General features: G+C 43.4%; 1 protein-coding gene across 2 annotated transcripts; it reads left to right on the forward strand.

The window, feature by feature from the left end:
- Positions 1-803: 803 nt before the first annotated feature.
- ap2b1 (adaptor related protein complex 2 subunit beta 1) lies at positions 804-13383 on the forward strand. Of its 2 annotated transcripts, XM_080483138.1 has the most exons (22): positions 822-918; positions 2364-2418; positions 2519-2624; positions 3041-3176; positions 3273-3518; positions 3876-4066; positions 4154-4375; positions 4484-4604; positions 4952-5047; positions 5166-5281; positions 5433-5598; positions 5918-6016; positions 6150-6409; positions 6544-6736; positions 7373-7414; positions 8513-8665; positions 8742-8887; positions 8974-9103; positions 9216-9300; positions 9821-9907; positions 10460-10614; positions 11564-13383. In XM_080483138.1, exons 2-22 carry the CDS (start codon positions 2382-2384, stop codon positions 11636-11638), a joined length of 2862 nt encoding a protein of 953 aa, XP_080339264.1. In that variant the 5' UTR covers positions 822-918; positions 2364-2381; the 3' UTR covers positions 11639-13383. The 2 variants fall into 2 exon arrangements, with proteins under 2 accessions (XP_080339265.1, XP_080339264.1); XM_080483139.1 differs by lacking the exon at positions 7373-7414 and having other exon boundaries at positions 804-918; positions 11564-13377.
- Positions 13384-13863: the final 480 nt, after the last annotated feature.

The following is a 13863-nucleotide window of genomic DNA, read 5'->3' on the forward strand; positions in this document are numbered from 1 at the left end:
TTAGTCGGAGGAAGATGCTCTCTAATCTGGATGTTAGCGCTTAATGAAAGACACATATTTGTAATCCTTTAACCTTCAATTGCTGTAACTGAATTACTAGTTTCACTGTAGTATTTCTTATGTTGGTGTTTACAAGATGGAGGTACTTTGAGCTGACCCCTCTTTATCCATATGCACCTATGTGTGGCACAGACATTAGACATGGATCTCTATTAGTGATAAAAATGAAATATTGTGCATCATACAGATGAGAAGTATAAGTCACGTTATCAGGATGTTTCATATGGAAGGGATTGTGATCCAAAATAAAACACTAACCAAGCAATTCAACAGATAAAACATGACATTTATTCACGTTTTTCCATAATTATTGTGACAATTGTCTTGTTTTTACCTGTAATTGTTAAAAGTGTAAACAGTTGCTGCTTCAAATTTAAGTTTATTTTCAAAAATGATCTGTAATTGATTTTGCGACCATAGTTTGCTGATTATTTGTTATATCTAAGAGTAAATGTTTCCTACATTTCTTTAATTTTTCGTTTCACTAAGGATCCCAGCCAGGAACCGACCGCTTGTGTTGCTTTCACTGTCGTAGGGAAAAAGTGTCGCAATAACGGTCACGCCCGAGATTTCTAACTATAAATCACGTACAGCTTAGTTACAGCCAACATGATGCGTATATATTTTCTACTGTTACCATCTTGGAATCAAAGAAGAATTGAAGATATGAATGAGTGAAACAATTTGACCAACATTATCCATCCTGTTCTGCAATATTTCACCACGGTCTTCCAGTTTACGTTGCCAGTGAACGCACCACCACAGTCCCGATTCTCCATCTTCCTCGAACCGGGGCTAAGGACCATCCTCTGTCTTTCACCCTCTCAAATATTCACCCACGGACCAACACTCCACCAGGTCTCTCGTGTATTTCAGAATCTACACTCTCTGCACCGTTCTTTTGTTCCTCTGCATGTTTGTGTGATTTCGGCTTTCGAGATTTGCAGCTGATCGTGTCGCTGCGTTGCGACCTGCGCTGCTGTCAGCGGCTCTGGAAACAGGCCCGCCGGCCACTTTCTGTTTTAACGCTCATATTTAAAACAGTTCTTTTATTATAATAACGTGACATTTCTGACTGAGATAAGCTCAGTGTTGATACCGAAATCCTCCTCGGCTTGTTGCGGCGACATTGTGGCTGATATCCGGACGTAGCTGCCGTGTTTAGCATGTGGCTAACGTTAGCATGGGCTCCGTTTGATTGGAGCTCAGTGGATGATGGAGAGGTCAGACTGCACCACGAACAGGCCGGTTTTAACACAAATAGCAGCTTTAGATAGTAATGTAGATGTTGAAATAAATTGTTGGCAGCTAAAATTACATTCCAAGGTGTTTATTTGTTAAATCGGTGTGTTTAAATGCGTCGAGTTGCTGTTAAACATCTTAGCTTTGCTTTATATGTAAAAATGGCAATACTTTTCAAAACAAGCGTGCATCGTCACTTTTCAACGTTTAACAAGGCTGGGTTGGTTTTGGACATGTGCTGAGGACATATAGAAGATGTACTGGATAAATGTTTCAGAAGAGGAAGGTCAATGGATGTAATGGAGATGGTTGGTGTAACAGTAGAGAAAGCAGATGGGCTGATGTCGTGTCCCCTGAAAGCAGCAGCAGCAAAACAATGAGGAAAAAGGAATGTAATTTAATGAGAATATCTCTGCCATCATCCAAAGTTAGCTGGGATTTCCTCAAAAGCACCGCAATCTTTAAAATGATACACCAGTGAAGGTTTTTATTTGTGTCCTCATAGAGCAATTAGTGTTGCAGGGAACTGTAAAACATAAAGAATATACGTACATACATGGCATACGAAAAACATAGAACATTAAAAGAAAAATCTAAATTCAGTGTGCTGAAAGAACATGAATAGCAGCAATTCAATAGAATCTTTAAATATATCGACTATGATAGCCTGTCACTTATAAGATGCAACCAATGCATGTTGTTTCTCCCATCATATAAAGATCTATGGTAGTAGACTGTCCATAAAGATGATCAAAATCCATACAGGAAATATCAAGCCTAAAGTCTCACTAATTCCACTAACCACTGTGTTGCTCACGGTGATGTGAAGTTATTCTGATTCCAGACTCAATATCTGATCTTATGTAACAGTCAGGGACACAAACCACATACACAACTATCCACTATGACATTTGATTCATATTTGACTCCAGTAAATCATGTGATTTCTGTCTGTGTGTGCAGGTGATTCTGCATTTTGCAATTAATATTACATTTAGGAACGTTAACAATCATATATTGGAAAAACTGAAGGAATAATCCTGTGGTAATTTTTTTTACAGACTTAAAAGATCACAGTCATGACGGACTCTAAATATTTCACAACAAACAAAAAAGGTGAGTTTTTTTTTTTAAGTGCATAAAAAAATTATTTCACGTGGTATATTAGGGTGGTTTAAGGTTGACAGTTTCTTCACATTGTGCTCTCATCTTTCAGGGGAGATCTTTGAACTGAAGGCAGAGCTGAACAATGAGAAGAAGGAAAAGAGAAAAGAGGCGGTGAAGAAGGTCATCGCTGCCATGACTGTTGGGAAAGATGTCAGGTACAACAGAAAATACAACATTTGACTATAAAAGCCCATAAATATATCAGCGGGTGATACAACATAGCTAATATATTGTGTTGAATGTGATTTACGAGGACAGCATGGTAGTATTGTGATCACTGATAATAACATAAGATTTCAATCTTGAACAAAAGTTTTCACATTATTCATTTTTGAAGTCATTGCGCATTGATCTGCACCTGTGTCTCCTCATACATTCCTGAAACTGTTAACATGGTGAACAAAGTCATAATAAATTCTATTTATTTTCATCTGATATTTATAATTCTTGAATTATGAATTACATATATTCACTGCAAAAAAAAAAAGAAATATCAGTGATCTGGTGATCTCTTTGGCCACAGCGTTGAGATTTAATGCTGTGAGCTGAAGTCATTTCGCTTTCCTCTCAGCTCTTTGTTCCCAGACGTGGTCAACTGCATGCAGACCGACAACCTGGAGCTGAAGAAGTTGGTCTACCTCTACTTGATGAACTACGCCAAGAGCCAGCCTGACATGGCCATCATGGCGGTCAACAGCTTTGTCAAGGTGAGGCCTCAAATGAACAGAATTGATCATTTGACTGCAGCTTTCAAATGAGGAAATGTTTGAGAAAGCTCGGAATGATTGATATTTGCCCTCCAGGATTGTGAAGACCCCAACCCTCTGATCCGGGCTCTGGCCGTACGCACCATGGGCTGCATCCGGGTGGACAAGATCACGGAGTACCTGTGTGAGCCGCTGAGGAAGTGCCTGAAGGACGAGGACCCGTACGTGAGGAAGACGGCAGCAGTCTGCGTGGCCAAACTTCACGATATCAATGCCCAGATGGTGGAGGACCAAGGCTTCCTGGACTCACTGAGAGACCTTATCGCTGACTCCAATCCCATGGTGGGTGTTTGATCGATTGATCTTCAGTCTTAAGTTTAAAAATTCTGTCCGGAGAATGACATTTTGACAGGTGGCAGGTGTAATGATTTCCTCATGGATTATGTTTTACATACGTTAACTCTTCATCTACCTGCATTTGAATATTATTTGTTTACCGCTGCTTTTTGTTGCTGGAAAACAGCAGAGCGTTTCACGAGGTTAAATTTCATTGTAGTTGCATTAATTGTTTAAAAGGAAACTTAATTATGATCATTTTGATGCATGTTGCTGCCCACGACCTTCGCAATGTGTTGAACGTGATGAAACTGCACTTTTGGAGGGATTTGATTTTTAATATCTTTGGGGTTTTTTCTTTAGGTCGTGGCCAATGCAGTGGCCGCTCTATCGGAGATCAGCGAGTCCCACCCCAACAGCAACCTGCTGGACCTCAATCCCCAGAACATCAACAAGCTGCTGACGGCTCTCAACGAGTGCACGGAGTGGGGACAGATCTTCATTCTGGACTGCCTTTCCAACTACAACCCCAAGGACGAGCGTGAGGCCCAAAGGTACCTGCCACACATATAAAGCTGCTTACAATCAGTCGACATTATTTCTACATAATCCCGACTCTCCCCTGCTCTGGTCTCTTGAAGTATCTGTGAGCGGGTCACTCCCCGACTGTCTCACGCCAACTCGGCGGTGGTGCTGTCGGCCGTCAAGGTGCTGATGAAGTTCTTGGAGCTGCTGCCTAAAGATTCCGACTACTACAACACACTGCTGAAGAAGTTGTCCCCACCACTGGTCACTTTGCTCTCCGGAGAGCCGGAGGTCCAGTACGTGGCCCTGAGGAACATCAATCTCATCGTCCAGAAGAGGTGCGGAAACGCTTTAGATTTAGATCCCCAATAAACCGATTATTTTCAAAGTGTTTGCTGGTAATAGTAGTTTCTGTAGTTTTCATGGTGTTTGTTGATTTTGTGCAGGCCTGAGATCCTCAAGCAGGAGATCAAGGTCTTCTTTGTGAAGTACAACGACCCGATCTATGTGAAACTGGAGAAACTGGACATCATGATCCGCTTGGCCTCTCAGGCCAACATAGCACAGGTATGTTAGCGTTTATGTTCTGTCAGTCGGTGTATGGGGATTGTAGTTGCATGTTGCCGTGACTTGTGGGGAAAGTTAGAGTGAGCTTTATTGTCAATTCTGCTGAGCAAACAAGACACACAGTGGGATCGAAATTTAGTCTCGCTAGAATCAAAATAAGAAAATAGAGAATACAGGCAAGATAAACATTGCAGCAAAACAGAAACGTGCAATATATGATAGTGTCACCTCAGAATAGCTGTAATCGTTAATAGATATGAAATGTATGAACGACCGTAAGGAACTGTGCTTTTAGATCGGTCCAAACGTGAAGCTGAACGATTTCACTGTTCCTCTGGACGTTGCAGGTCTTGGCCGAGTTGAAGGAATATGCCACAGAGGTCGATGTGGACTTTGTGCGCAAGGCTGTACGAGCCATCGGACGCTGCGCCATCAAAGTGGAGGTAAGAGCATTGTAATGACCCTGAAGACTTCCCATATGTGTCTAGTTTGTTAATACCAGGTGCTGAATGTGTTTCTCACCGCCCAGTGACGTGATCATGGTTCTTGTGTTCTCTCCAGCAATCAGCTGAGCGTTGTGTCAGCACCCTGCTGGACCTGATCCAGACCAAGGTCAACTACGTGGTGCAGGAGGCCATTGTTGTCATCAGGGACATTTTCCGCAAATACCCAAACAAGTACGTTTAATCGATCCGCTTCAAGAAATATTTGTGTTATTAAAGTATATCGATGTCATTCTGATGTGTTCAGTTGCATTCAGACAAATTTTGCCGACGTCTGTCTGCTACGGCGACTTGTGTGCGGAGTCTAACTTCTGCTGCGGTTCAGGTATGAGAGCATCATCGCCACCCTGTGTGAGAATCTGGACTCTCTGGATGAGCCCGACGCCCGGGCCGCCATGATCTGGATCGTCGGGGAGTACGCCGAGAGGATCGACAACGCCGACGAGCTGTTGGAGAGCTTCCTGGAGGGCTTCCACGACGAGAGCACCCAGGTGGGTTCAGCAGGAGAGAAAAGTGGGGGACGGGACACAGAACGTTGAAATGAACACTGTCATGTCGCTCCAGTCCTCATTAGGGGTCTTTGAGTCATTCTGTGCCGCAGGTGGGTTAATTGCATTAACATTTTTAATCAGATTAATCATGATGATGGTTGAGTTTGACAACCATAAACAAACAAAGCAAAAGTACTTTTTAACTTTACCAAAGCACAGTAACCTTCCCAAAAGAATTCTCCAAGACCTCAGTGTTGACATTCAGTTCATTTACAGTTGTGTGTGTGTGTGTGTGTGTGTGTGTGTTTTTGTTCTGCAGGTCCAGCTCACCCTGTTGACTGCCATTGTGAAGCTGTTCCTGAAGAAGCCTTCAGAGACACAGGAGCTGGTGCAGCAGGTCCTCAGTCTGGCCACTCAGGTCAGTGGAAAGTCTGTTCAGTCACATCTGGATTTTCTCTCCTAAAAAGATGTCGGTGTTCATCGAAACTCGAAGTCTTCAAGCAGAAGTGTGTCTGTGGATGTTGTCATGTGAGAGCCGTCTCGCCCTGCAGGACTCTGACAACCCCGACCTGCGCGACCGCGGTTACATCTACTGGCGCCTGTTGTCCACCGACCCCGTGACGGCCAAAGAGGTGGTGCTGTCGGAGAAGCCCCTGATCTCCGAGGAGACGGACCTGATCGAGCCCACCCTGCTGGACGAGCTCATCTGCCACATCGGCTCGCTGGCCTCCGTCTACCACAAACCGCCCAGCGCCTTCGTGGAGGGCAGCCACGGGATCCACCGCAAACACCTTCCCGTCCAGCACAGCAGGTCGGACACACCACGACACGAGATGTCCCTCCTCATACTGTGGTTTTGAATATTTTCACCACTTTAGGTTATTGCCATAGTAAAAGTGTTCTCGACCCTATTTAAAGCAGCAGTCATCCTTTCTGCTGCCACAGCATCGATACAGGCGAGAGCCCGGTGAGCAGCGGGCCGGCAGCGGCCATGGACCAGCCCCACGTCATCCCCAGCCAGGGCGACCTGCTGGGGGACCTGCTGAACCTGGACCTCGGCCCCCCGGTCAACGTGCCCCAGGTGTCGTCCATGCAGATGGGAGCAGTGGACCTGCTGGGAGGAGGACTGGACAGTTTGGTGAGCCTGAAGGAGAACGGACGCATCCTGGGGTGGATTAAATTTCCTATGCGGCTTTAAAGTCCAACGATATTTCATAGTCATCTGATGACTCAGCCAGCCCTCCAAGGAGCAAGTAACCTCTTTTGAAATGTATGAAGCTGCATTTTCTGAGAATAATTTCTCTTGTTGTAATTTCTGGTGCTCTCTTGCGTACCTGCTGAGGCATGCCGTGACTTAATACTCTCCAGGATCGTTCACGAGTACCTTGTCGGACCGGATACTAGCATCAGTATCGATGCATCATAGTTTTTATTCACATTATATAATTGTTTTTAACAATATTATCTGTGTTGTGAATTTAAAAACACTGAGACATCATAAATGAGTATTTCTTAGTAAACAAAATGTCTGAATGTTGATTAACAGGTATTTTTCTTCTGTTACTGCTCACTTGACTGTTTCTCCAAGCTGCTGGAATATCTGGATTTCCTCATGATTTTTTATTTCTTTTTTTTTTACTGTTCAGTCTTGATATTTTCCCAGAACATGTCGTCTCCTCTTGACGGGCTGCGGTTGCTAAGAAAGTCTCTGTTTCTGTCTCTGTTTGTGTGTTGGCTCGGTGTCTTTGGGGGGCCTCTCCTCTCTCTCCTGTAGCTGGGGGGAGACCTGGGCGGAGGTGTTGGGGGAAGTCCAGCAGTAAGTCCAGTCGTTCTGCATGCCGCCTCAGCTTCAACCCACCACACTCCTCTAAACCGCCTTCTCTGTTTTTCTACACTCAGATCTTAAGCTAGAAGACCACGCTGGAGTTTTGAATGTTTTAACCCGCAATTCTGTTCACTCACTTTGGCTTGGATTGGAAGAAGGGAACTCGTTTCACAGCAATTCATTTAAAATAGCTGATTTAATAGATCACTGACATTATTGTAACTCATTATTAGGAATGACTTTAGATGGTAGTTTTATGCCGCTGTTATAGATCTGAAGTCTTTCAAGACTGACCGCTGGTTATGGAGTAATAAATGTCCTATATTTGGTATTTGTGCCTCTTGAATGGGGAAAATCATGATCATGTTCCTGAAATATGTTCCTGATTGGGTTTCTAGATTGTGACAGATGATTCTGATGATAATTGATCCTCTGATTATGATACAGACAATATAAATATATACATAAGCGATTGCTTTTATTCAAAGTTTTTGGAAAAAACTATTTACAGCATTTGGTAACTTTTTGTCGTGTCTCTGGGTATTTTTGGACGGCACAGCCCCAGCAAGCAAAAGTACTATATAACAATTTATTTAGTTTTTTTCAATATTGGTGTTATTTTAAGTGGCTGGATTTATTCAGACATGATGATCTGGTTAGTTTACTAACAAATATCGACTGATTGCTAAGAAATTTCAATATATCCTACTGTGATCTGCAGTTTGATGTCATTTTATTTAAATGTTCAATGATCATTATGCAATTTCTAGACTGATTTAACTCATTATTACATTAAATGGGTGGAGTTAGATGCACATTGTGTTTTAATAAATAGGCTAAAACAAAACTTCACGTGCGATCATATAAATTAACCTCATTTTTGTTTCTTTTTCTCTCCTCTGGGGTTTGGTGGATCACACTCTTAGAAATTAGTTTTTCCTAGTATCACTAATAGGCTGCATGTGCATGCGCTGAGATTTTCCTGTGAGAGTTTCTTGTGAACATTTCAAGTATCAGCAATGTGACTGAAGTTCCAGCGTCTGATCGTGTGTTGTTGTGTGTGTTTTGTTCCTCTGTTGCTCACTTCAGGTGGGACAGAACTTCATCCCGTCGTCTGTTCCCAGTACTTTTGCTCCGTCTCCCACGCCGGCGCCTCCGGCCGTCAGCAGCGGCCTCAACGACTTGTTTGAGCTGTCCACGGGCATGGCCATCACCACTGGAGGCTACGTCGTCCCCAAAGCAGTGAGTTCACGCAGCTTCCTATCGCACGTGAGCCGTTACTGAAACATGCGATGGCTGATCAGAGTTCTCCTGCCAGGTGTGGCTTCCCGCTGTGAAAGCAAAGGGACTGGAGATTTCTGGAACCTTCTCTCGCCGCCAGGGCCACATGTACATGGACATGTCGTTCACCAACAAGGCTCTGCAGCACATGACCGACTTCGCGGTCCAGTTCAACAAGAACAGGTGAGCTCCCGTGGCGATCCGTCCGTTAATCCCACCGCATCGGGCCGGCGTACTTCAGCCCGCGTTTCTTCCTCTCTTTGGTTCAGCTTCGGGATGATTCCCACCAGTCCTCTTCCCATTCACACTCCGCTGATGCCCAGTCAGAGCATCGAGATCTCTCTGCCCATCAACACCATCGGACCCGTCATGAAGATGGACCCGCTGAATAATCTACAGGTGCCGACACTCTCGCCACACTTTTTCACCCAGATTTGTTGTACCCGTTTAGCACACGTCTTATAAAATGTTTTTTTTTTCTCCCCAATCCACTCGTGTGCTTTGTTTCCAGGTGGCTGTGAAGAATAACATTGACGTCTTCTACTTCAGCGTGCTCATACCTCTCAACATATTCTTTGTCGAAGATGGAAAAATGGGTATGTTTGTAACTGGCCGCCGCCTAAAAGAGCAACAGCACATCCGCCTTTAATCTTCCACCACTGCAGTGTTGGAATATAATTGAAGAAAGTATAAAATGTTTGTTTACATCGTGTACTTCTTCCATTAGATTCACACATTTACAAACTCCATGACATGGAGTTAAAGAGTTGTGCATGAAAGCCTGATTAGGCTAAAAAGAAACTTCAGATTCTGTTAAATGTTCATAAATACACACGTTCTAGTTTCATATAGTATTTCAATCCAGCAGTTGTGCTTATGAGTAGCCCTGCAGGGTTTAGCACATCGTGATATTAAACTAAAAACAAAAAAAACAAGGGTCTGGGAACAGCTGGAGTAGATTAGAGGCAAGAGGAACAGTGAAGAAATCTAAAAGCACAATGAAATTAACAAACACTTAAGTGCTCGTGTTGATGGAGAATCGTATTGTTATCACGCCACAGCGCTGCACATTGCTTGTTAATCTACTCACCAGTCTGTGGGCTTCTCTTCCTGCAGAGCGGCAGGTGTTTTTGGCGACCTGGAAGGACATCCCCAACGAGAACGAGCTCCAGTACCAGATAAAGGAGTGTCACCTCAATGCAGGTAGGCAAGAAGTGGATGTTTCTATCGTCTCTATGTCATCTGAGCTCATGATTCTGCTGTTTGGATTGAATTCCACTGGACATTTGACTGTAGGACTGAATATTAAATAAAATACTCTTTTTTTTAAACATTTTATTCATATTAATCGAGCTAATTTCTCTTCCCTGATTACAATCATCTCGTCAGAATAGAAGCCTCAACTCATCTCCCTCTCTCTGTTTTCTTTTTCCACCCACATGCTTTTCTTGGGATACTTTGTTTTGATTTCTGCCTGTAACTGAACACCACCACCATGTTTCCTGTTAGACGCAGACTTAAGCGGTGCCCCTGTCCTCCCGTTGGGAGGACGGCTAGCGCCCTCCGGTGGCTGATCAGAGCAGGGCTCAGGTCGCCGCTCCTCATAGAGCTGAGTCACCCTGTAGGCAGTAGCTCAGCTTTATATTCCTTCTAGTGCCTGTAGGCGTGTGGTTCCAGTAGTCGTCACAGCTTTTTGTGTTCCCTGGCGGTGAGGTGTGTTCGTACCTGAAACTGACCTCCAGCCCGTCCTCGCAGACACGGTGTCGGGGAAGCTGCAGAATAACAACATCTACACCATCGCCAAGCGGAACGTGGAAGGCCAGGACATGCTGTACCAGTCCCTCAAGCTCACCAACGGCATCTGGATCCTGGCTGAGCTCCGCATTCAACCCGGCAACCCCAACTACACGGTGCGTACTTCTACTACTGAACACCAGGAGGTCACATGTAGGAGTCGTTTGTTGAAGAACGCAGCCGAAGGCGGTTACACGTATTTCTATCAAGTGACCCTTATCTGAGTATCTCGAGTATCTGAGTATCTCGATCAGACTTGCTACAACGTCGGAAACGTTGCGCTACTTGTGGTGTTTATTAAACTTCAGGCTACTTCTGAACCAGGCTGCGACAACATCAGCTACATGGTCGCAGATTAGATGATGTCAGGGACGTGAAGAAAATCTGGTCCGTCCGTTCAGACGGCGCTCCTATTGGCACATACCAGATACAGATCTGATCTATTTCCTATATGACTGAGACCTGAATCTGATCTCACAATAGCAGAATGGATGCGTCTTGTCCCTGCTTGCACTTTAAAAAAAATCTGATCTGTGACACAAAGAAGGAAAATCTGAATTGGGTCACATGACGCTGAGGGTGTAAATGAGGCCACGTAAAGCGCTTTGGGGCTGTTTGTCAGCGGAAAGGAGCTACATACGTTAGTCCATTTATTCATTTGATTGATTTATTTAAAATGTCCTTCGACCCAGTGATTTCCAATCTTTTTCATTTAAGGAACCTCGTAACATACCATGTGTGACATACAGTTTCTTATTCTGTTTTCTGTTACAATAACTTCCTTTTCTCTGAGGTTAAACTCTTTGGTTATCCACTCCATCTTGGAGTGTTTGGAGCTGCTTCACCTTAAATGGATTCAAACTTTCATTCACTAGTTTTTCCATTTGTTTTCCTTTTTTTTTTGAGAGATTCATCTTTCTCTTTATTCTGACGCTTCACCATTTTTCTTTATCTCCTGCTGCTTAAACATTGCAAGCTTTTAAATAGTCAAACTCTTGGAAATGAATGACACACTTTTTAACCTCCATAGCGAGTGTTTGTGACGGTGGCTCTCTGCGTCCACAGCTGTCTCTGAAGTGCCGGGCCCCCGAGGTGTCCCAGTACGTCTACCAGATGTACGACTCGGTGCTGAAGAACTGAGCTGCCCCCCGCGACGCCGCTTCATCCAAACTGCAGTATTTTATCGTTTTCTGCGTCTGCAGCAAGCTGCCAAAACAAGAGAATCCAAACGGTAAACGACGGCGGGGGAAGGGAGCCAATCCGAGGAGGGAAGACGCTGTGGACGCTTCCTTTGTTTTGGCGGTTGAACGCATCATCGAAATCCTCGTAATTCCACTCCATGTTTAAGATTTTTACCTCTCCGTGAAAAACACGCCAACCATTCCATCCTTAACTCAGTGTCTTAATGTCGTGAAGATGTGAATCCAGATGAAACTAGTGAGAGAGAAAAAACAAAACAAACGTAGGTTTCCTCCCGTCGGTCTCCTCCCGTCGGTCTCCACGAAGCTTCGTCACTGTGCTGCTCAACGCCGACTCTTCTTCTTAAGCTTTCCTTTTTTTTAATGCTTCGCTTCAGAATAGTCTTCATCCTTTTATTTCTTGCACACAGAAAGATTGAAAACCACACGGAAAACCTTCTTAATGTTTAATCTCAGATTGATTGAGATTAACTCCATAATTACTGGGGGGAAAAGGAAAGTTTCCGTTCGCCTGCTGATTCCGCCTGATTCGTTGTTGATTTTTATTTGCTTTATCCTAAAGAGTTCAGTTCAGAGATCTGTAATCCATCGACAATTCGCTTTTCCATTCCAGCACCGTTGAAAAGGTGAATCTCAGTTTGAAGAAACAGGTTCACGAACAAGAAACTCATTTCACTGTACTGAATTCCACCGTTTCAATATAACGTAACGCTGCTGCATGAGTTCAACATTTGTGCTGCTTCCTTTACGACCACTACACAAACAAAACGTCACTTTCAAGTGTGTTGACTCGTGTCACTCGCTGCTTCACACTCCTTCGTCGTCATTCCTATTTATTGTGCATCTACCTCTCGCGCGTTTCCTTTTTATTCACTCCTGCACTCCACCAGCCAGACACGTTTCTTTTTTGACCTTTATGCCAGTATGAACGTCGGCCGAACGAAAAACTCCCAGGGCCAAGAGCAAATTTCACACCGATATCCATGTTTCTGTGTGTGTGTGCGTGTGCGTGTGCGTGTGCGTGTGCGTGCTGTATAAACACGAGGGTGTATCGGCCCCGGGGCCCAGAGCTGTAGTGTTAGTCCAGTGACGGTGTACTTGGTGTCTTTATTACCATGAATATAATACGAAGCATCGCCTCTATAGCCGACGTACAGATAAAAAAAACAAAAAACGTTTCCCACTGTGTCGCTTGTGTTGAAGACTTTCACGTGCCTGCATGAGCTCGCTGTCATTTTCATTTCAGCTGTGGATTCCATTCAGTTTTCCTTTTTACAAAAACACAAAACAAAAAAAAAAACCTCCCGATTTGCCTCCTACACTCCCGTAGATGGAAATATATCCCCAAACTGTTGCCAGTAATCCAGAATGTATGGTGAGATCTATGAATTCTAGAACATTCATCGCCATAAATAAACCCTGCTGTACAACATTTGTTTTTGTCACGGTTATCACATCTTATGTCAATAAATTGTCAGAACTCATTTTATATGTGTGTGTGTGTGTGTCTTTAAGGCTGCTGTGTATTTGCCAAAAGGTTGTTTATCAGTATGAAAGTGTGTGAATCCAAAAGAAGAAGAATCGAGTTTGTGAAAACACTCATAATACAACAGCTATAAGATAAGTATTTTGGACATTTCACTGTATTTTGCACCAGAAAGTATCATTAAAATTGGCTTCATGTTGAGATTGTACTCGTTTTTAGTGGTAATTTTTAGTTTTTTATTAAACTATAGACATATCCATTGCGCCACATCAAAGAAAAACACGCAAGTTTAAATTTAAAGGTTATTATGGTACTATTTTACCGGTTCTGCCAACTCGAGATGAAATTAGTCTGTAGGTAGATCCTGAACTAAAATGTGTTTGATATTCATGATCGATATTGTGGAGGATCAAATGTATATTCCCACTCAAGATGTCACTTTTTGAAGTCTGTGTACTCTACAGCTATTAAAAACAAATGGAAAAATAGAAACCATGATAAACAACTCCATGTATTGTTGATAAGCGAGATTTATTCCCCCAAGAAATGTAGTTTTGTTTATATATTATTACCATTTAGAAAGGAACTCTTAAACTGCTGCTTGTTAATGTGAAATGTTACTACAATAGTGGATCAAGTGTCTTATTATTCCTATACTATTGGCAAGTATATTATTACTG

The sequence above is a fragment of the Lipophrys pholis genome, assembly GCF_963383615.2.
Source record: "Lipophrys pholis genome assembly, chromosome: 16".
NCBI classification, from domain to species: domain Eukaryota; kingdom Metazoa; phylum Chordata; class Actinopteri; order Blenniiformes; family Blenniidae; genus Lipophrys; species Lipophrys pholis.